The sequence below is a fragment of the Dermacentor albipictus genome, chromosome 3 (assembly GCF_038994185.2).
Source record: "Dermacentor albipictus isolate Rhodes 1998 colony chromosome 3, USDA_Dalb.pri_finalv2, whole genome shotgun sequence".
Lineage (NCBI taxonomy): Eukaryota > Metazoa > Arthropoda > Arachnida > Ixodida > Ixodidae > Dermacentor > Dermacentor albipictus.
In genome coordinates, this window is record NC_091823.1 from 88764421 (window position 1) to 88786600 (window position 22180).

The 22180-nt window shown below is 47.7% G+C and overlaps 1 protein-coding gene across 1 annotated transcript; it reads left to right on the forward strand.

The window, feature by feature from the left end:
• Positions 1 to 4607: 4607 nt before the first annotated feature.
• LOC139057722 (cullin-3-like) lies at positions 4608 to 6887 on the forward strand. The gene has a single exon (XM_070536469.1). It carries the CDS (start codon positions 4608 to 4610, stop codon positions 6885 to 6887), a length of 2280 nt encoding a protein of 759 aa, XP_070392570.1.
• The last annotated feature ends 15293 nt before the right edge of the window (positions 6888 to 22180 follow it).

Consider the following 22180-nt stretch of genomic DNA (forward strand, 5'->3'; position numbering starts at 1 on the left):
CGCAGAAACCAGGTATTCCCGAAGCCCATACGTTCACGTCTTTTACGCGTGCACGCGAATATACCAATTCTGGGCGTTGACAGACGTCTCCCTTTTGCGTTCTCACAAGAGCACTTTCAAACAATGGTACCTGTTTCAGCGCAACTCACACGCGGCGTTCGCATTGGCGGTTATCAAAAATGCATAAATGGGAAGAATGTGCTTACTTAATGCGACAGCCAACTGAAGCGCAGTTCCCGTCACCTTCTCTTCATTTGGCGCTGAGCTCCCTTTGACGTTGACACCATTTTCTAGAAGCATCTGGAGAGTGGAATATTTAGAACTAAGTATATTTAGAATTAAGTTTTTGTTGATGTAACCCCAACACTCCAAGACCAATCTGCTCCCAAAGTAGCCGTGACCATCCCTCTGGAAAAACGGGGGACAATAAATGCCCTATTTACCATGTTCTTTCGCCCAAATACCTCTGAAAGCACCCGTCAATACACAAAAGATTCCGTTTATCAGTTCCTTAGTCATGCACTTGCGAAACATACATGACGCTGCAGGAAAAATGACCGTCCGTTCCTAGAAATTGGGGTGGTCGTTCCTCCCCAATGAACAAATGGAAGGGATACCATTTACACCCGCAAGGACCCGCTTGATTAAACAGCGCGAAAAGACGAGGACAAAGATACGCAAAGGTACACGCAGGGCTGGGTAGCTCCACGTCGTCGTTCAAAATTGAATTTGCAGACATTTTTCCCAATAACGCCAAATTCGTCCCCTTAACATATTTGAATGCCCTGTTGCAAGACTGTTTGGCCCATTTCCCCATAAATGTAGTAGCGGCTGATTCTTCCTCGTGTGAAGAGAAGGCAGGCGTGGGAATCTACTCACTATCCCTCAATTGGTCTTTTTCACTTCAACTGCCAGATTATGCATCTTTTTTTTTTCAGACCACTACGGCAAGATATAGGCAGTTTTCTTTGACCGAAGGCAGAAAAAGCCTCTCATTTGGAAAATATACAGGCTTCATGCATACAAAATATTTTTTGGAATCGCAAATGCTGTCCTAACCGACAATTCGAAATATCGTTTGCATGGCGGCCGTTGCCGTATACCAGCACTTAATTTTTACTTTAACAGATGCGGTCCGGCGGTATCCCCCTTACACTACCTCTGCAATGAGCCGGAATCCATAAATCATTTTTTACTATCGTGTCGGTGGTTTTCTACGATGTCAGAAATTCCGCTTCGAAATCAAGGACTGCCTCTATGTGGCAACTTGGAGCAATGGTATTAGGATACAGCCACTTGAACGTTTGCCGAGTCACATATAATTTCCCCTGTGACTAATATATATATATATATATATATATATATATATATATATATATATATAGATATTTCCCAGTTTGCGTGATTGATTTATTTATCCTTCAATAAATTATCAATTTGTCAAATTCATATAGCAATAGCACACTTCGCAGTTATAATATTATTAATTTAATTATTCATAATGTAGCTCGTCCATTTTTTACGTCTGCCCTTTATTTTACGTAGCTTTAATATTAAGTTCATGTTACTATTCCTATCTTTGCAAGGCTGACTTACTTATTGTACGCTACTTAATTTCATTTAATTTCGGTTTCTTTCTTATCCTCGATTATTCATTTAAATTCCTTTTTTTTTCTGAATCACTTTACCACTCGGTTCGTGGCTTATCCCCCACAGTGGGTTTGTGCCAGTGAATAAAGTATCATTATCATCATCATAACCTGGTCCTGCGTGTACGTGTATTTTTTTAATTCGTCCTGCCGCGCTGTTTATTCTTGCGATCATCATCAGCTTGCTTATGCTCACTGCAGGACGAACGACTCTCGCAGTGGTCTCAACTTCCCCTGTCTTGAGTCAACCGACAGCGTTTGATGTCTGCGAAATTCCCAATTTCCACACAACACTTCAGTCCATGCCATGCTCGACTGCGCTTGCTTCTCTTTGCACCCATTTTGTCAGTGTGCTGGACAACCGGGTATTTGTGCTATGTATTAGATGGTCTACCCAGTCCCATTTGTCCCTCTTAATGTCAGTCGGCTACACCGTTATCTTACGATATCTAGGAATATGTCGCACCAACATGCCCAAACAAGCAGACCTCGAGCAAAATAACCTTTAGTCCCTCCCTCTTCTAAACAAGTGCCCACAGCACTGAAATGACACGTTTATACAATGACAATGTAGCACTAAGATTGTGCCTGGACAGCGATCAATAGTTGAAATGAGGGTGCAGTACAACTGGCCACATTACGTGGTGCTTAGCACAGATACCATGTGACCAATCAGGAACGTAGAATGAGCACCAGTGGAACCACTGGCACTCATTTACCCTTTTATTGGCATATAGAACCCTTCTATTGGCAAGGAATATCATGGCGGAAATTCCAGTGTCCCTCGCATCAACCCATCTTCGTCCGTGCCTTCCTTGGAATCGTGCCGCCCACCTCCGCTTGCTTCACATGTTCCAGCGAACATACAACCACCTTCCCCCTTCTGAGACAGTCTCGCACGTAACGTAGTTTTCACATTCATTTAAGCTTCACACGCTTTCCTTTATTTTATTTTTTTTGGCAGCGCCATCGTTTTCAACTCATAGGCCTTGCCGCACGCCATTCAAATATGGAACGGTTTAGCTGACGACGTCATTAGTTTTAATGCCCATGCGAAGTTGAGACATGAATTCAGATTTATTTGTGAATAACACTCTTTCTCGACCAATATATATATATATATATATATATATATATATATATATATATATATATATATATATACTGAAACGCAGTAAACAGCGGCATAGAAGTACTGTTGAAATTAGAAAATTACTGCAGAGGTATGGTCATAATAGAGATGGACGATGACGGCTGTAATGATTCATATTATTTCAGGAAAGGAGTAATAGGATTCGACAGTGACAAGCACGTGGCTGCTACAAAACGTCGTGATACGCGCGTACGAGACGACTAAAGCCATGAAGGACATAAAAAATGCTGCATTGTGCTTTCCCAAATAATCAGTGCCGTATGTCGTAAACACCATGTACCAGCCGTGATTCCCAAGCTAGCAGAGCAAGCGCCAAATAACTTTTAAATAATTTTGGGAACTCTGTGGGAGTTTACGCCGCAAATATAGATACTGTGTTTTCTGTATAGGTTTTATTTTATTTTATTTTTTAGACCATGCAGCGTTTTTCAATATCCCCTCTGTTAGGATAGAGCAATTCCATGTTTTAGCTAGATTACTCAGAGCGCCGGACATTAGCCGCAGAAGAAATCAGAATACCTAATGGACTGATAAAAAAAATCACTAATTATGTTCTTCATCAATTATTTTGTGGCACATATTGCAATCTACGAATGGACGTTGTGGTTACATTTGCGCTTCAATGAGTAAAACGGCGGTCTGTTAAAGAAAATAGGTTGTATAGTTGTGCCTTCTCACCGCAATTTTCACGAGGCATATCTCGAAACCCGTGTGACCCATAGCAATCGTTACAAGTGAACATGCTTCACAAGCCCACCAGCTACAATTCCTAAATTGCAATATGTGCCGTTAAGTAGGTAATCAAAAGTTAATTAGTGATTATGTGCTAGCTAGTCGATTATGCAATTGGATTTCTCATGCTACTAGTGTCCGACGCTTCGAGTGATCGAACTCAAGGAGAACTAAGCTATCCTCCCCAGAATATTTGTAAAAACTCTGTAGGGTCTACAAAAAAACCCATGCTTAGTGTTAAGGTAGCACATACGTAGGCATAAGTTCAGTCATACATATCCAAAATATTAGGGAGAAGTTTCCCCCATATGCTTTTACGTAGTGACCGTGATGGCGTCGAGATGCACGAGGCAATATACAACAGCCTTAGACCCGCCATGGTTGCTTTGTGGCTATGGTGTCGGGCTCTAAGCACGAGGTCACGGGATCGAATCCTGGCCATGGCGGCCACATTTCGATGGGTTCAAAATGCGAAAAGACCCGTGTGCATAGATTTAGGTGCACGTTAAACCCCAGGTGGTCCAAATTTTCGGAGTCCCCCGCTACGGCGTGCCTCATAATCAGAAAGCTGTTTCGGCACGAAAAACCCCATAATTTAATTTCTTTAACACAGCAGCCTAGAAGGAAAAGAAGTGGAGTACATGCCATGAAACGTTGAAAGTCAAAACCCGAGGTATTATGAAGGTACGCATCAAGCCGCGCAGTATTTAGAAATAGACTGACCAATCCTTCCCTTGCCAATTCGAATATTACCGGCAACCCGCCCGGCGCAAGATACGGACTTTTCCTCCACGTAATATTGCCTGCACTAGCGCTGTCACAGCCCAGCCATTTAAACGAACCCATTCTTGTAGTTCACCTCCCCTCCCCCCGCCACTCGCTTTATTCTTTTTTCGAAGACCTACTTGACTCAACGCAAGCAAGCGGTAGCTTCCGTTATTTCTTTATTTGCCCAAGCAGAACGATAGCAGAGCTTTCCTGGCCGGAAAGAAAGAAGACGACGAGGTTATAGCGCGAGGAATGGGCCGAGAGTTCTGTTGAAGCAATAACAACAGCAAGAACAGCTGGACGCCATGGCCTGGCTCTCCGCCAAGAAAGGTGACAAGTCGATGCGTATCCCGCGACCCGCGCAGCAGGTGGACCGTCGCCGCACCGAGGACATCTGGCTGGAGCTGCGGAGAGCCTTCGACGAGATACAGGAGAAGCAGAAAACCGCACAGTGCTTCGACGAGCTGTACAGCGACGTGTATGCCATGGTGATGCGGAACGAAGGGGCGCGCCTCTACCGCGGTCTGCGCGACGCCGTGACAGAGCACCTGACTAACAAAGTACGCGCCCTCGTGTTGGCTAAAGTTGGGGAGGACTTCTTGCAGACGCTAAATCAGGCCTGGAAGGACCACCAGACGAGCATGACAATGATTAGAGACATCGTGGCGTACATGGAAGACTCGTACGTTTGTCAGAACAACGTTGACAACGTGCACACACTGGGCGTGTTGCTCTTCCGGGATGAGATAGCGCGCAGTGATCACGTACGGGACTGCCTTCGCGAAACCCTGCTTGAACTGGTGACGATGGATCGCGAAGGCAAGCCTGTCGACAGGCTTTCCATGAAGGAGGCGTGCGAAATGCTCGCAAGCCTAGGACTCGATTCAAGGTCCGTGTACGAGGAAGATTTCGAGCTGCCATTCCTGGCAGAGTCGGCGCAATTCTACGCGTTACGGGGCCATAATTATATCGAAACGATGAACACACTAGAGTACATCGCCAAAGTCGAGCAGCATATCAAGGAAGAGTCAGAGCGGGCGAGGCGGTGCCTGTGCGAATCAACTGTGGCTCCCCTGGTGCAAGTCGTGAAGGAGGAGCTCATCGGCAAGCATATGAAAGCCATCCTGGAGGTGGAGGACTCTGGCGTTGTGCATATGCTCAGGAACCGAATGACGGAAGACCTGGCCCATATATTTAGCCTTCTAAAATGCGTACACGACGGTCTCATGACATTGCTTGACTATGTCAGTAAGTACCTGCGCGACCTGGGAAGGTCAATCGTGAACGAGGAAGGGAACTCCGTGGGCATGGTACAGAAAATGATGGAGCTGAAAGATCGCTTTGACCACTTTCTACAGCACTCCTTCAACGATGAGCTATTGGTCAAGCAAAAGATCACCACCGACTTTGAGTACATACTGAGCCTGACCCGCAAGACACCGGAGCATCTATCTGCGTTTCTAGACGACATGTTACGAAGGGGAATTAAGGGCATGACAAAGCAGGAGATTGACCAATCGCTGGACAAGTCTATCGCGATATTTCGGTTCTTGCAGGAGAAAGACCTTTTCGATCGCTACTACAAGCAGCATCTCGCCAAGCGGCTGCTGCTCAACAAAAGCGTCTCAGTCGACGCAGAGAGAAGTATGGTTGTTAAACTTGCGAACGAGTGTGGCTGCATGTTCACCTCCAAGATGGATGCCATGTTCAAGGACATGAATATCTCCAATAACATGATGCTGGATTTCAAGGCAGCAACGTCTTCTTGCGGAACGGACTTGGGCGGAGTCGACCTGAACGTGCGCGTGCTCACGACGGGCTTCTGGCCGCTGCCTGTCGCCACGCAGCAAAGCAACATTCCTGCCGGCCCGCGCAGCGCGTTTGAGGCGTTCCGGCGGTTCTACCTGGCGAGGCATGACGGCCGGCGTCTGACCCTGCAGCCACAGCTGGGTTGGGCAGACATGAGCGCCGTGTTCTACGGGCCATGCGAGAATGAGCCGTGTTCGTCGCAAGCGTCAGACAAGCTCCAGCCGCGCACCTACACAATCCAGGTGACGACGTACCAGATGTGCGTGCTGATGCTGTTCAACAGCCGCGACAAGATATCGTTCGAGGACATCGCCTCCGAGACGGACATCCCCGAAACAAACCTCGTTCGCGCCCTGCATTCGCTGAGCGCGGCAGACGCCTCCATGCCATTGCTTACCAAGACGCCCAACACGAAGGAAGTTGACAAGGACCACGTTTTCGCCGTCAATGAAGCCTTCACATCCGGTTTGCGGAAGGTCAAAATTCAGCCGACGTCGAGTCAGAAAAATTCCGCGCCAAAGGTCGAAGGTAACGCGGGCATCGTGGGTAACGTGGAGGAAGAGCGAAGGTACGAACTGGAAGCGGCCATCGTGAGGATAATGAAGGCACGCAGAACACTGTCGCACGACGACCTTCTCGTCGAAGTGACGAACGCGCTTAAAGCCAGGTACACTCCCAGTCCCGCTGCGTTCAAGAAGAGAGTCGATGCCCTTATAGAAAGAGAGTACCTTGAGAGGACTACCGAGGACCAAGACGTGTACATCTATATGCCATAAAGAAACGGCAATTGCATGCGCTTTGAGTTGCTGCAGCTCAACAGGAACTACTCACACCACGAATAGAGAGCAAGGTGCGGCTCCAGCCCTTCTATCATGTCTTGGCAAGGAAATCCTTCGCTTCCCGGAAAAAAATTTTTTGATTGAAGAGAAGAATTATTTTCGAAAACGAGACTCACTTCTCGATGATATTCTATTTCCGTTAGTGGTATATCAATAACTAGAAGTCGTCCTGCCTGCCCATCGGCTTTTCTCGTACGGTTTAACGCAGTAGATAGCGTTGCCGTACCAAATTTTGCTCTACATTTAGGCGACCATGCTGCATAGGGACATGATTCTGTAGCTGTTTGCACTCTTTCGTCTCGTGGCCTAAGTAACGGTGCGCTTGCTGTTATCATCGTTAACGCGGCCTTGTAGAGTCTTTCGTTTATGGGGATATTAGATCTCGTCCTCGCACGCTCGGCATAAAGAATATTACACACGAAGAAAAAACAGCGAGTGCTCGCCAAAAGATAAATTTTACTGCGACATTTAAATTCAGTCGATCGAAAAATGAGGCAGAACGACGCACATACTAAATCACCTAACAGACCATAGTGAGAAAAGTCAGACTGCGCTTGCACTCGTCCCATCCGCACTCCAGCACAATTTTCCGGCAGTGTTATTTTGCTGGTCTCACACAGAGACGTTCATCATTTCATACCGTTTCAATGAGCGAAGAGGAAGACGTTGAAAGGATAATTTTTATTGCTATTATTGAGACGTTTGTCCAGCGGCATAAAAACCTGTGAAGAGTGCATGCTATACGTACATATATTATTTGTTGTGTTTAATGAAGTCCAACAGGAACCTATGATGCGAACTATAGATCTATAGATAATAGTAGTCACGTGAGAGGCTTGGGTGTAGCCCCACTTTTGACAGCTACTGTGAGCGCAGGCCAGGGTGACTACAAAATAAGTACTTTAGATCTGCGAGGGCAGACGAGCGAGAGGCTCAGCTCAGGCCCAACTCTGATGCCGTCTATTCAAATACATGTAAAACGCGGAAGTGCTTTTCTGAGATAAACCTCTGGTATGATTTTAGTGAAATGTGTTGCATTTGAGAGCAGGTCAAATTCTAGTGATTCTAGTACCGGATTCTACGTATTAAGAGAGTCCGTGAGCGCTAAGCGCCTAACTGCTATAAAATATTGCGAGCTTGGCACAGAATACGACTCAACCACGAAGTACTGTAAAAGAAGTGGCGTTGTGCTCTCATAAGTAATCCGCGCCAAATTCGTTGAAAATCGACGTACCACCCGCGTTTTTCATGGCACCAGAACAAACTCCAATTTTTTCTAGCTATTTCGTTAGGAAGTCCTACATAAGTTTATTCCATAATAAGTGGTATTCTGTTTTATAAATAAATTTCTCCTCTATGACCTTACGTTGTCGTCGTGATGGCACAATTGTGCACGAGGCAGTAAAAATCTTGCTTTGAGGTGAAAGAAGGCGAATGCAGTCCACGAAAGGTTCACTCCCCCCCCCCCCCCCCCTGGTGGGTGCATGCCAAAATTTGAAGAAAGAAGAAAAAGAAGGTTAAAATAGAAAAACCAAACTTAATAGACGTACGCGTATGCCGTACTTAATTTGTAAATTGAGTGACTAGTCCATCGCTTGTAAATTCTAATGTTAGGGACAGCTCGTGCACTACAATGCATTTAGTCCCCTCCCCCCCCCCTTTACTGCTCGTAATAATAATTAGACTATCTCTGGCACGGCTTAGCAATTCGGTCCAAGCTGCTATTTTTCCACAATCTTTCTTCTAAGATGTAGTCGTACTATCAGTGTCAAATGAAAGCTGAACAGCGGAGCGCGTGGCCCAAGCATAAGGGAAGACATAGTGCGTGCCGTCCAGTCATCACCTTTGACAGGCGCTTTTGGCCGCACTGCGCGATCCCCCTCTGGTGAGATAATTTCGCTTCTGTCCTGGTTCTTACATCTGAAAGGGAGAAAGTGAAAAATAAGAATGAAGCTAAAATATTGCAGTTTACGACGAGTCTTTTCGCACAGATCGCCGAAACAACAAGTGCTGTCGGCGCGAACAGCGGTGCGCGTGGTGCAGTTTGCACCGTCATCGCACGGTCCCGCGCGGGACCGTGCGATGACGAGTAACAGAGCGAGCAAGCCCTGGCCAAAAGAAGGCGTCGGCGGATCCGGTAGTAGGTACGTACGTGACACACCCAGGTAACCGGCAGTGGGGAGGTCGTGAAGTTCGTGGAGAACAGCCGAGCGAAGGTGTTTAGGGATCACAAGGAGTAGTGCAGGGCCGTCTGGGTGAACGTTGTGGCGGTAGAGTACGCCATCTTGAAGTGTGAATAAGCGAAGGGAACTGTCGGTGAGTAACGATTCCAGGCGGTCAATGATAGCACGCAAGAATGGGTCATGGCGCTGCTCGTCGGCGACATGGAGCAGTTGAAAAACAGAGAGAACAAAGGCGTCGGTGTCAGTCACAGACGTAGAGGTCGCGTTTCCGACTGGGTCGCGAGAGAGGCAATCTGCGTCCTAGTATTGGTGTCCCGACTTGTAAGGGATATTCTTGTAATCGGAGGGTTCAACGACCGAGCCGGCCAGTAGGATCCTTCAGCGACGAACGCCAACAGAGTGCATGATGGTATGTGATGATTGAGAAGGGCTCGTCATATAAATATGGTCGGAACTTTGAAACAGCCCGGACGCGAGGAAAACATTCGCGCTCGGTAATGGAATAGTTGCGCTCTGCAGTTGTGAGGAGCGGGCTAGCGTTGGCTATAACGCGGTCGTGTCCGTGTTGGCGTTGCGATAAGACGGCGCCGATAACATAACCTCTGGCATCGGTTCGGACCTCTGTAGGTGCGGACGGGTCAAAGTGGGCGAAAACCGGTGGATTGGTGAAAGTAGTGATAAGGCGTGAAAATGCGGCAGCCTGAGGGGAAGCCCACGTAAGAGGCACGTCTTTGTTGAGAAGTTCAGTGAGTGGTCGAACGATTGCTGCGAAACCTTTCACGAACCGTGGGAAATAAGAACAGAGCCCCACAAAACTCTGGACGTCTTTGGCAGACTGAGGTACAGGAAAAGCCATTACCGCTTGAACCTTCTCCGGGTCGGCTTGTACTCCGGAAGCATCGATGAGATGGCTTAGAACTATAATCTGTCGGCGCCCGAAGTGCACTTGGATGAGTTTATTTGGAGGCCATCCTTGAGGAAGACGTCAAGGCTAGCTGCGAAGCGCTCAAGGTGTGTCTCAAATGTAGGAGAGAATACAAGTACGTCATCGAGTTAACAAAGGCAAGTTGACCATTTGAAACCTTGAAGCGGGGAGTCGATCGTCTGTTCGAACGTGGCGGGAGCATTGCATAAACACAACGGCATAACCTTGAATTGGTAGAGGCCATCTGGAGTGACGAAAGCGGTCTTTTCTTGATCCTGCTCATCGACGACAATCTGCCAATAACCAGATCGAAGTTCGATGGACCAAAGGTATTTGGCACCATGAAGACAATAAGAGCGTTGTCGATTCGTAGTAAAGGGTAAACGTCCTTTTCAGTAATTCGATTTAGGTGGCGGTAATCAACGCAGAAACGCCACGCGCCAACTTTCTTTTTGACGAGCATGACCGGGGACACCCAAGGACTTGACGAGGGCTCAACAATTCTTCTAGCGAGCATCTTGTTGACTTCCTGCTGAATAACTTGCCGCTCTGCCGTGGACGTGCTATACGGTCGGCGGTGAATGGGAACGGCATCACCAGTGTTTATTCGATGCTTAACAAGGGATGTCTGACCAAGTCGTCGATTGTCAGTGTCAAATATGTCGTGGTAGGAAAACAAAAGGTGATATAGGGCGGCTGCTTGGTCAGGTGCGAGGTCCGGAGCGACCATGGGACGTAATGGGTCGTCGAGGCTCAAGGCATCCTGTGGGTAATCAGGATGATGTGGAGACGCGTCGGCTGCAAAAGCAGTGACGTGGTCGTTTGTCACTGACCGGAGCTTGGCCAACGCTATGCCTTCAGGTAACACTTGCTTCATCAAGCCAAAATTGACGACGAGGAGACACGTCCTATTAGCGGCAAGGGTTACGACGGAGTGTGGCACAGAGATGTCGCGCGCCAGGAGGACATCACTAATAGGTGCGACCACGTAGTCGCCATCAGGTACGGTTGCCGTTGAGGCCAATTCGACGAAGGTTAAGTTTTTGGAGGAAAGCGAAGAAACGCTGTAGTGCAGAGCATGTTCGGTTGTTCGGGGGGAACGTCTGAAAGAAGAGGAAGCTCTAGGGCACAGTGTACTGGTGGCATAGTCGATGAGGGCAGAATGCGTCGTAAAAAAGTCAAGCCCGAAGATTAAGTCATGAGGGCAACTGGTCAGCACGGTGAACAGGACTTGAACTTGGCGGCCAGCAATTCCTATGCGAGCAGTGCACATACCCCTGACGGCAACAGTGGTGCCATTGGCGACGCGTACGGATCGACTGATGGCAGGCGTAAGAACTGTTTTGAGGCGACGACATGGGTTAGTGCTCATTATGGATACTTGGGCTCCAGTATCAATTAATGCCGTCAACGGAAAACCACCTACGTCTACTTCAATTAGGCTCCTGTTGGTCAGGAGCGTCAACGGAGGATTTGGACAGGACGAACGTGATGCAGCACTACCTCCAAGAGCTGCATGGCCTAGTTTTCCGTCTGTCGGTTTGGCGAGAAAAAGCTGCGAGGCTGGGGTGACGAGGAACGACAGCGTTTAGACGACGGCGATCACACGGAAGAGCGGCTGTCAGGGGCATCAGATGTAGGGTACAGACGACAAGATCAATAAAGGCGAGCGTCGGCGTATGGGCGAGGAGCAGGGAATGAGCTCCAGTACGGTGGTATCTAGGTGATGCGGCAGTGGCGGGTACATGACCAACGCAGTGGCAGCGGATGCAGATCAGTTTGTCGTCTGGGGTTCACCGTTCGGCAGGAATGCGTGGTCTGGGAGCGAAGTACAGGTCATTACAAGTTGTGGACATGGGAATGGGTGCCGAATCTGGTCGGGAGACAGAGCGGGCTGTGGGGATGCCAAGGTTTGCAATTTCTTGCCCTACAACTGCTTGAATAAGGGAAATAGTTGGGGCCGCTTGGTCAAAGGTACCTTCAAGGGGTCGTGGAAGAAGGGAGGCTGGACTCGCCGCTTCAATTTCACGACGAACGATACGGATGGCGTTCTCTTGAAATGGTGGTGTAGCGGTAAGAGCGGAGCAAAAGGGCGTGGCAGAGGTGTTTGGGAGCCGGTAAAAGTGTGGGACAACGCGGTGGCTTTTGCTACCTCGAAGCGGCGGTATTCTTTGACGATGGCGTCAATGGTAGAAACGTCCTTATAGACTAGCAAATTGAAGGCATCGTCCGCGATGCCTTCTAGGATATGTCCCACCTTGTCAACCTTGGTCATGTTCTCGTCGACTTCCCGGAAAAGTGTGAGCACTTCTTGTATGTAGGAGACATACGATTCGGTCGACGACTGGAAATGGGTAGCAAGCTCTTTTCGCGCAGCCTTTCGGCGACCTGACGAGTTGCCAAATAGGTCGCGAGCCGCTATTTGAAAATGTCCCAGTTGGAGAGCTCGTCTTCATGTGTGCGAAACCAGAAGCGCGGTGTCCCGTCCAGATAAGAGATCACATTGGCAAGCATGATGACAGGGTCCCAGTGGTGGCTTTGGCTAACACACTCACACATGCTGAGCCAGTCGTCGACATCAAGGTAATTTTGGGCGGAGAATGTCGCAGGATCACGGAGACTAGGAACCGTAAGGTACGTTTTGGTGCCACAGGTGTAGTTGGCGACGGGGTGGTTCCATCGGAAGCCATGACTGAGAACATGACGGTGCGGCCGCTTCGGAGCTCCGTGGTGAGGACAAGGAACGTTCCACGTCCACCACAATGTTACGCTAAGGACGAGTCAGTACGACAGCAACTATTTACAGGTTATAATAAAAGAACCCACCAAAGGCTGAGCTTAGCCGAAACAGAACAAAAGAGTAAACTGTTTATTTCTCAGAACCTGCAGCCTCTAGTGTATCTTCCCAGATTTCTTCCCCGGCATTTCGCCTGCCAGCCGTACCTATTGGTGGAACAAAGAAAGGAGGAACATTTGCTCGTTAGTGCTGATTGAATAACGAGATACAAACCTAAACGAAACCTTTTAGAGTGGCGACGTGGCATCAGATTGGTTTCCGTAAATACTAAAATACATCATACTCCCCCCCGAGAGAGACCAGAACATTGCCGAAGACAGTGGGGGCAGGCGGTTTTAGCCTTGCGATGGTCGCCGGACAATTGCTCCACCTGAGTGCCTGTTACAACGTCACTGGGTATGTCATCCCACGTATGGAAAACCGGTCTCTCTTGAGAATGCAAGAAGCGAAGGTTCCTTGCGGGCCTTAACGTACTACGCCACTACAACCTATAGACAAAATTGGAGGACGCTTAAGCTTCGCCTTCAAGAGTGGAACGCGACAGCGTTCCCGTCGACCCGCCAAGGGGTGTAAGACAATGCGCTACGGCGCAGCGATCACTTACGAGGCGCCCCGCATCGGACGCGGTGAGCGTCGAGCAATGCAGTGTTCGGCGCGGCAATGAAATGTGCGCCTGAGGAAACGGAACGAACCAGAGAACTCGGTGTCTCGGAGGAGGAAACGATCTACGCCAGCCGAACGTCGTGATCGGCACGGGCAGAGAGATAGATAGATAGTAATCTAAAGAAAGGAACGGCGCTTGAGTCTGCAACCCGTGTGGGAGAACGGCGAAGAGTCGTCAAGGGAGAGGAGTCGCGGCCGCGACGCGCCTGGCACCGGCCAGCGCACAGCCCCAATGCGCGCGTGGCGTGCCACCTGTCGGGGCAGCGCCGTACATTGAGAGGAGGGGGTCTTCTGTGTTTGCCGCAAGATGGCTCCGCGTGTGCGGTAAGCACAGAAGAAATGTTGCGAAAACGTACTGCGCTACTCATGTAAATGCGACTTCTGTAAGTTACATGCTCATAATTACCGATATACACCGCAGTATAACTTTCTACGGCACGTTTCTAAGGCAACACCGCATTCACTAGACGCGCTTTTGTACTTCTTTCATGCATCGAACTCGTGGCTGAGTGGTAGCGTCTCCGTCTCACACTCCGGAGACCCTGGTTCGATTCCCACCCAGCCAGCCCATCTTCGACGTTGCTTTTTATTTATGAAGTGCCTGCCGTGATTTATCGCTCACGGTCAACGCCGCGGACTCCGACACCGACACCGACGCGGACGACACCGGCTTTTCTGCGACACGAGCTCCTTAACGCTATCGCGTTAATACGCCATTTCATTTACAGAAGGTTGTTCCAGTCGGCAAGGTTTAGAAGAGCGGCGATAATTTGGCTGGACGGCCCGCGTAAGTAGACAGATAGGGAATTTTCGCCGAAAGAAAATATGCCTTGCAGGGTATACTCAGGGTTTGCCTTTTCCATAATAGGTACGCGTAGCATGCTGTTCCTACGAACCTTCGTTTCGACGGTCAAAAGCGAGAGCCAGACAGCGAGTACTTTTCACTACCGGCTAGTTAAGCTCACTTAGTGTGTACTCACCAAGCTGAGAATCCCATCCTTTTGTAGATGAACTTGGCGCATTTTACTGCTGCTTAAATGTTGTCAGAGAGCAGATCTGTAAAAACGCGTCAACGAAAGCTACGTTCTCTGTGTCGACACAATGATGAGGTCGCTCTTGCGCGGGTGAGTTAAATATTAGAATAATTTCCAACAGAATGTTTGAAATATACGAACATCGAATATCTAAAAGAATATTTTTTTGTTTTAGCTTTTGAAAAGAAGCAGCGAAAAATATTTAGATTATGGAGTTTTACGCGTCAAAAACCCGATGTGATCATGAGGCACGCCATAGTGGGGGACCCCGAAAATTTGGACCACCTGGGGTTCTTTCACGTGCACCTAAATCTAAGCACACGAGAGTTGTCGCATTTCGCCCCCATCCAAATGCGGCCGCCGTTGCCGGGATTCGATTCCGCGACCTCGTGGTCAGCAGCCCAACACCATATCCACTAAGCAACCACGGCGGTAGCACCGAAAAGAAAAGCTGTAAAATTATTTCTTGTAAACTATGCAGGCTGAAGGCAGGATTTGCACAACCTTTGGAAATAATAAGAATTTTTTTTTTCGACACACGCTTCCAACTATCCAGGCGTTGCGTTGGATCGTTTCCGCAGTGCCTGTCTTGAACTATCAGATATAATTTCACGGCGACCGTGGCGTGCGCTGAAATTGTTCAGCCCTAATTTTAATTTATACTTGATATGTCGCATAACAGTTAAAAAGGCACAAATGGCGTGGCCAAGGACTGTGTTCCGTAAACGTGGCAAGTGGGGCATGGAGTATGATTGAATATACATAGCTGTTTCTAATGTACAAAAGGTAGATATATATGCGCACTAATGAGAGGATGCGAAAGAAAGAAAAAGAAACGAGAATAAATGCATAACGAATTTAAGACTACCTCAGAAAGAAAGTAGAGACAATTCTGTACTTCCGCACGGAACAAACGTGGCCAAACAACAGTATTTGAAAGAAGTAAGACATTAAAATCAGTGGTTTTACGTGCCAAAACCACGAAACAACAGCTTGCGCAACACTACAATAAACACATTTAGTACGCAAGAACATATTCTTGATCCAGCCAATAACGGTCGGAACCCTTGTCGGCGAGAAAAGCCCCGGAACCGAAGAGTGTTAATCAAACCCTTGGCCGCACCGTCCGAGGACACTACACTACCGGCTACACTGCTTTTGCGTGTGACCGCATTTCGATGGAGGCGAAATGCGAAAACACCCGTGTACTTAGATTTATGTGCACGTTAGACAACCCCAGGTGGTCAAAATTTCCTGAGTCCTCCATTACGGCGTGCCTCATAACCATAAAGCGGTTTTGGCACGTAAAACCCCCTAATCTTTTGCTTTTGCGTGCGAAAAAAAGAAAGAGAAAGAAAAAACTTGTTGTCATGGGTATGGCATTCGAGGCCAGGGCCACACCGCATCATTCCAGGGCCTCATGAGGCTTCATCACATACCTCGGAACTATGATGAAGCCGCTTTGACTGCACTTTGGAATGAGGCTCATAGACGGCTGTCGTCGGTAAGAAACAAAATATTCTGGCTCCCTCAATTGGATGGGATTCGAATACCTTAATGCCGCCGAGTGTCAGAGAAGAGCCCCCGCTGTTGTTGTCGTTGATTTCCTGCCATTTACCCCCTGTCTTTTTTTTTTGTTTGTTTGTTATGTACATGCAATACCTATATTGCAAGCTCAATAACAGTTTGCCAGTTCCGGAGCTCCCGTAGCTGCGCTCCCATGTTTAGCGGAGTGAGCAGGACTGCCTCTCTCAATGACGTTCTTTAGAAAAGGGCTGCACAACTCAAAACCGGCTCTGGCTAAGACCAACGCGTGAAGATTTGGTGTTGCGCTGTTTTTTATACTTGCGTGAAGGTTTTTCTTTTTTCAAATTGAATGCCACACGGGTCGCACTTTTCATAATGCAAAGAAGTGGTAAGGCGTGCAGACATGGGCACAAAAGAAGAGAAGTGGACAACACGAACGCCGACTATCAGCTGAAGGACGCACTGAGGCGAAAAAGGAAAGAAGACGCAAAAAAAACTAGAATCCTTCAGTTGATTGTCGTCATTCGTGCTGTCCACTTCTCTTCTCTTGTGTCCATCTCTGCACGCCTTACCCCTTCTCTGCATTATGAATCCCTACCAACTAGCTCAGCATTCTGTTGTTCGCACATTTCTGAGAACGGTCGGATGTTGTGCTTGCGAAAAGGCACCATGTATTTAGTGTGATCGCACTAGCAGCTGTCCTCAGCACGTCTCGTGTCACGTGGATCGCTGAAAACTTAACGGGGTTCTTTAGGACCACGAAACGGAATATACAGTTGCTCGTAGATGGAGGGGCTTATGCAGGCGCTTACGAAGCCTATCTAGCGTTATTATTAGCAATGTTTCTATATTTTTTCTGATCGAGGTTCTTATAAAATTGATGGCAGCAATTCTCCCGGTGTATGGCCTTTAACTGCGGCAAACACTGCAGGTCAGTGCGCTATAGCGGCAATATGGAGTCTTAAGGAGCCTTCTGTCATTGCTGTGAAAAGCCCGCGAAACCGATGAAATATTTATTTTTCTTTGAATGAACTTGAGTGTGCTCGTGTTTGGCGAGGAAACGTGTTTTTCATGTGCTATGCATTTATTCCAGCACCTGCTGAATCTTGAATTTGGAAGCGGGCCGCCGAAAATCTACTCGTGGGCTGCACATATGCGGTCAACGGTCCGTATGTCGTGCAGCACCGCTTTAGAGAGACGCCAGGTGCAACAAGTGCGTTGGTGCATGGCTCTGCAGTGGGTTGGTTCATGTGCTCTAAGCTATACCTCTCAGAGTCGGACGGGATCTCGGAAGCTATAGCATAAACCAATGTCATCGGGACAGCGGGGCGACGTCCGTGAAGTCGGGACGTCTGGGATGCCGGGTCATCTTATTCACGAAAGCAAGGTTCCTGTTGCGTGGCGAGAGTGTTTTACTCGCTAGATGTTCGGCATCTATGCATGTTTATACAGACAACTAAGACAAGTGACGCACCTTTGCATCCGACTCGGTATTGGTTGTGGGGACCAGGGCTGCACCAATAACGGTTGTTGATCCAGAAATGATCGAAAGCAGGCAGACAGAAAACGATAAGAAATGGTCGTCAACCACTTGTTCCCATTTTCTCGACGTCTACTGGACATTTGCTGACGCTTTCACCGGACGCAACTGGAGGGAAACAAACACCAGTACAGCATTGCTTGCACGGCGACGGCGGCATCGGCGGCGGTGGCGGTGGCGGCAGCAGCAGCAGCAGCATCCGATTGGCCCACTTTGCTACGACGCTGTCTCCAGTGTCGGCCCGCGTTAATATGCTACTATGTCCAGGATCGGCGCACTTTACTCACTCGGCAAGAAACCAACCGAGCTGAAACAAAAAAGGAAAGAATGCATATGAAGCGTCACTTTAATAAAAGATTTATGCGCTGAAAAGCTTAAATTTGTTGCATTAAGGATACTTATGCAGAATTTGTGCTTCCAAGGCGTAATTCCTTAGAGAACAAATCTAACAACCTACACCTATGTGGGGGTAGTGCAGATGGGGCCACGTGTTGTCCGATTCAGTTATGTAAGTACTGTCCTGTGTAGCTATCCGGCAAGATAGCGGCGGCAGCAGCAGCAGCAGCAGCCGCCGCCGCCGCCGCCGCCGCCGCCGCTATCTTGCCGGATAGCTACACAGGACAGTACTTACATAACTGAATCGGACAACACGTGGCCCCATCTGCACTACCCCCACATAGGTGTAGGTTGTTAGATTTGTTCTCTAAGGAATTACGCCTTGGAAGCACAAATTCTGCATAAGTATCCTTAATGCAACAAATTTAAGCTTTTCAGCGCATAAATCTTTTATTAAAGTGACGCTTCATATGCATTCTTTCCTTTTTTGTTTCAGCTCGGTTGGTTTCTTGCCGAGTGAGTAAAGTGCGCCGATCCTGGACATAGTAGCATATTAAAGCAGGCCGACACTGGAGACAGCGTCGTAGCAAAGTGGGCCAATCTCTGAGGCGCTGTAATCCGCGATCACGTGGGTCGCGTAGTGGCGGTGTCCGCATTTTGCCGTCTCGCTGGCCAGGTGCGTAATCGCTATATGCTGCAAAACTCTTTGCAGAAGAGGAGAACTTGTATAGCATGCATTTAGCCGCTTAGCGAAAGCTTTGCTTCGCATCATCATCATCATCATTATCGCCATCCTATATATTTATGTCAACTGCTGGACGAGGACTACCCCTGTCATGCACTAGATGATTCCAACTTGCGCCTGTGAATTTCCTAATTTAATCACCCCATCTAATTTTCTGACGTCATTGACTGCGACTCCCTTCCCTTAGCACACATTCTGCAATTCTAATGGTCCACCGGTTATTTGCCCTACGTATTACATGGCCTGTCCAGCTCCACCTTTTTTTTTCTCTCTTAATGTAAACTAGAATATTGGCTATTCCCGTTTTCTCTCTGGTCCACCCCGCTCTCTTCCTATCTCTTAACGTGACGCCTAAGATTGTTTGCGTCGTCGCTCTTTGCGCTTTGCTTCACATAGGTTCCAGTAGCTGCTTTTATGTTTTGGGAAGTAACAGCACTAAACGAATGAGGACTTAGAGGGACACGCCACTGGCGCTTACTCACACAGCTAAAACTCCCGATGCAGCTTTCTGTTGCTCAATACCTGCTACATAAAAGTGTTTTTCAGAGCGTGAAAGAAGCCTGCAAATGCACGCAAAATTGTCGCGCGACTGGCCGCTCGAGGCACTTTGCGTGAATTCGCGGGATTCTTTCGCGCTCGGAAGACCACTTTTATGCAGCTCGTATTCAGGAACCGAAAGCTGTATCGGGAATCTTTCATGTCGCCCTACAATTGTCTCATTGGCACTCTTCATCTAATTATAACATTTGAGAAGTTGATTCATTAATCAAGACTGATTATCTAATTTGGCGGAATGAAAAAAAAAATGTTTGAGCATCTCCAAGCAGAGGCAAACAAATTAGCTTTGTTCTGTGCAGCTACGTGGCATTTGCATGTTTTTAAACTCTGGTAAAGTTAGCTGGGACACCCTGTATACGAACACAATCAATTACCATGTCTCACGCTTTATCAGGTCGCAGCAGTGCGCCATGTTTACGTCACTGACCCACACTGTTCCTGAAATTACGTAGCTTAACGTGTTAAAGCAACGCACGTAGTTACAAGTTGTAAAGAAGCACTATTTACAAGAATAATTTCGACTGTAAATGAAGGATTCTCTAGCGTGCATCCAAAGCACGGTAAACGTGTGTCAGGAGGATTATGTATACCGTACATGCATGTAGGATCCCTAACGAGCGTTTTTGCATTCCGCTGCTCAGCGTAACGACGCCGCTGCCGCTAAGAATCAAGCCCGCGACCTACTGCATGGCAGCTGAACGCAATGGCCACTGAGACAAATGAGAAAAGAATGCAGTTCCTGTCGGAGCATCGCGGGTCGTGCGTATTATAGGCGCCAGAGTCTTGTTTTATTCATTTTTTCCCTGCGATAACTGTACTACTAGGGTGGTGCCAACATCGTCTGTTTACGCATTCACTTGTATTTCTTTGCCTCAATTTCTCATTTCCGATACATTTCTCCTTGTAATTTTTGCGTGGTTTGAGACGTACACAAGCGGTGGCCTACTCTATACTGAACATTATGCCTCACCTGGAAAAGCCCGTAGTCGACGCTGCCGTCTCTGTTACGGTTCATGCCACTTTCGGAGTTGACGAGGCATACCCCTGTAAGAGACAACAGCGAGGAGAAATCGGTTACCTCTGTGGCCCCAATGGAATGACTTTGACTGAGGAAGGCTAAAGATGCCCGAGTTTAGGGTGTCTATCTAGATATGGGCCTTGCGCAACTGCTCCAAGGCGGTTTTGCCGCAACGAGGTCTTCAAGCAAGGAATACATTTCAGAATGCTGGCAAAAGTGTGAGTGGCGCAGGAGGAAATATCTCTAGTGGGTTTGTTCCACGCGCAGCCTTGAAAGGCGAACGTTTTTTGCATTTCGCCCGCGTGGAATGCGGCCGCCGTAGCCGCATTCCACGCGGCCGCGTTCCACATGGGACCTTCCAATGTGTAGGCTTCTCCTCGGACACCCACACAGAATAAAATAAACAAGACCAGAGAGCAGTGGGAGACCGCCTTGCTCAGCTGGGCACCGGAAGGCCAACTTAAGGCTATCCACCAGGTCGAGATGCCACCAAGGCCCAAGAGCTCGAGGCCGTAATCTAGGTAGTGAGGCCTAGGTCTCAAATCTTCTGTCCTAAAATAGTTTATTCCTCATCTTCCAGATCAACTACGGTAGTTCGGAGAACGTAAGGCAGTGATGTTTAGGTGGACAAAAGTATTCCCGAGTCTCCGCTGAGAAATGAGGAACTACGTTTGTGATACCGCGGCCGTTCAATAAAAACGCACGTTTTCTTTTTCTTTTTTTTTTTCACCGAGTGGAACATTACGTCGTCGGAGTTGGAATATTTTACGTTCGAAGTATTATATCAGATAATATAATACTCCAACTTTCTGTTTAAGCGATGATACTCTTGATTGCATAGCACATACTTAGGAAATGCACCCTGTGACATTTGGAAATATTGCGGCGTGTGGAACAACATATTGTTCCACACGCCGAGAAACGCAGTGACAAGAAGAGTGCTTGCATATGATGAGCCCTCGGCATGTACCTTTGTTTGGTAGCTGTTTTCAGTACTTTCTTGCTCTAATAAAGCCATAAATAAAAGGGCCACACAAAAACCAGTGCAAATGTACAGAAAGCAGCCGTGCTTCTGCATAATAAGCCAGTCTTAAGTCGATAGAACCGCGAAGTGGACATTGTCTTTGACATTTATTTAACAATACCTTCTGTGTGAGCTAGTTTGTCAAGCTGGAATTGCTTTTTTTCTTGCTTTTGTCCTTCGGGAACCCAGCGTACATTCGGTCTGTAATACACTGAAACTAAAAAAAAAAACGTGACGTCTATCACAGTTCACGGGCTGAAAAGCAGCATTGAAAGCGAAATTTCGATCTCGGCCAGACTTGGAGGTAATGAATTGCGTCTAATTATTAATTTGTAATTTTGCGTGAAACGTCTTTAAAAGCGATCACAAAGGCCCACTTGCTGAAACCGATGTAACGAAAACATATTGTATAGCATCATCACTTAAATATTTGCAACCTTACTACCCACGGACCTTACTTTGTTATCGTTGTGTAGAAGAAAGAAGCAATTACTCGATCATGCATGTGCCACGTGCGCAGATGGTGCAGTTGTAGCGCCATTCATGACGCAATTGGAGCTAAATCTAGCCTCGCACACTGCGTTCAGAGAGGCGTAGCTCGGCAGCATGTCTCTCCACCAATGCATGAAAGTTGAGTTTCAGTGAGCTCACTATGCCTTTGAATGTGTAGCTTATCAAACTCAACCAGGTGTTCATCAGCAGTTTTATGGCTTACAAACGTAAAATATGTTGCAAAAGTTTCATATGTCCCCATTTAATCCCGTAAACTCTGGTGTGCCCCAAGGATCAGTTATAGGCCCTCTTCTATTCGTAATTTACATTAACGGTTTACCCTATGACGGTTTTCCTAATATTTACGTTTTCGCAGATGACTGTATTA

What these genes read in the sequence shown, in the direction of transcription:
- LOC139057722 (XM_070536469.1), top strand. Translation starts at nt 4,608, where the DNA reads ATGGCCTGGCTCTCCGCCAAGAAAGGTGACAAGTCGATGCGTATCCCG.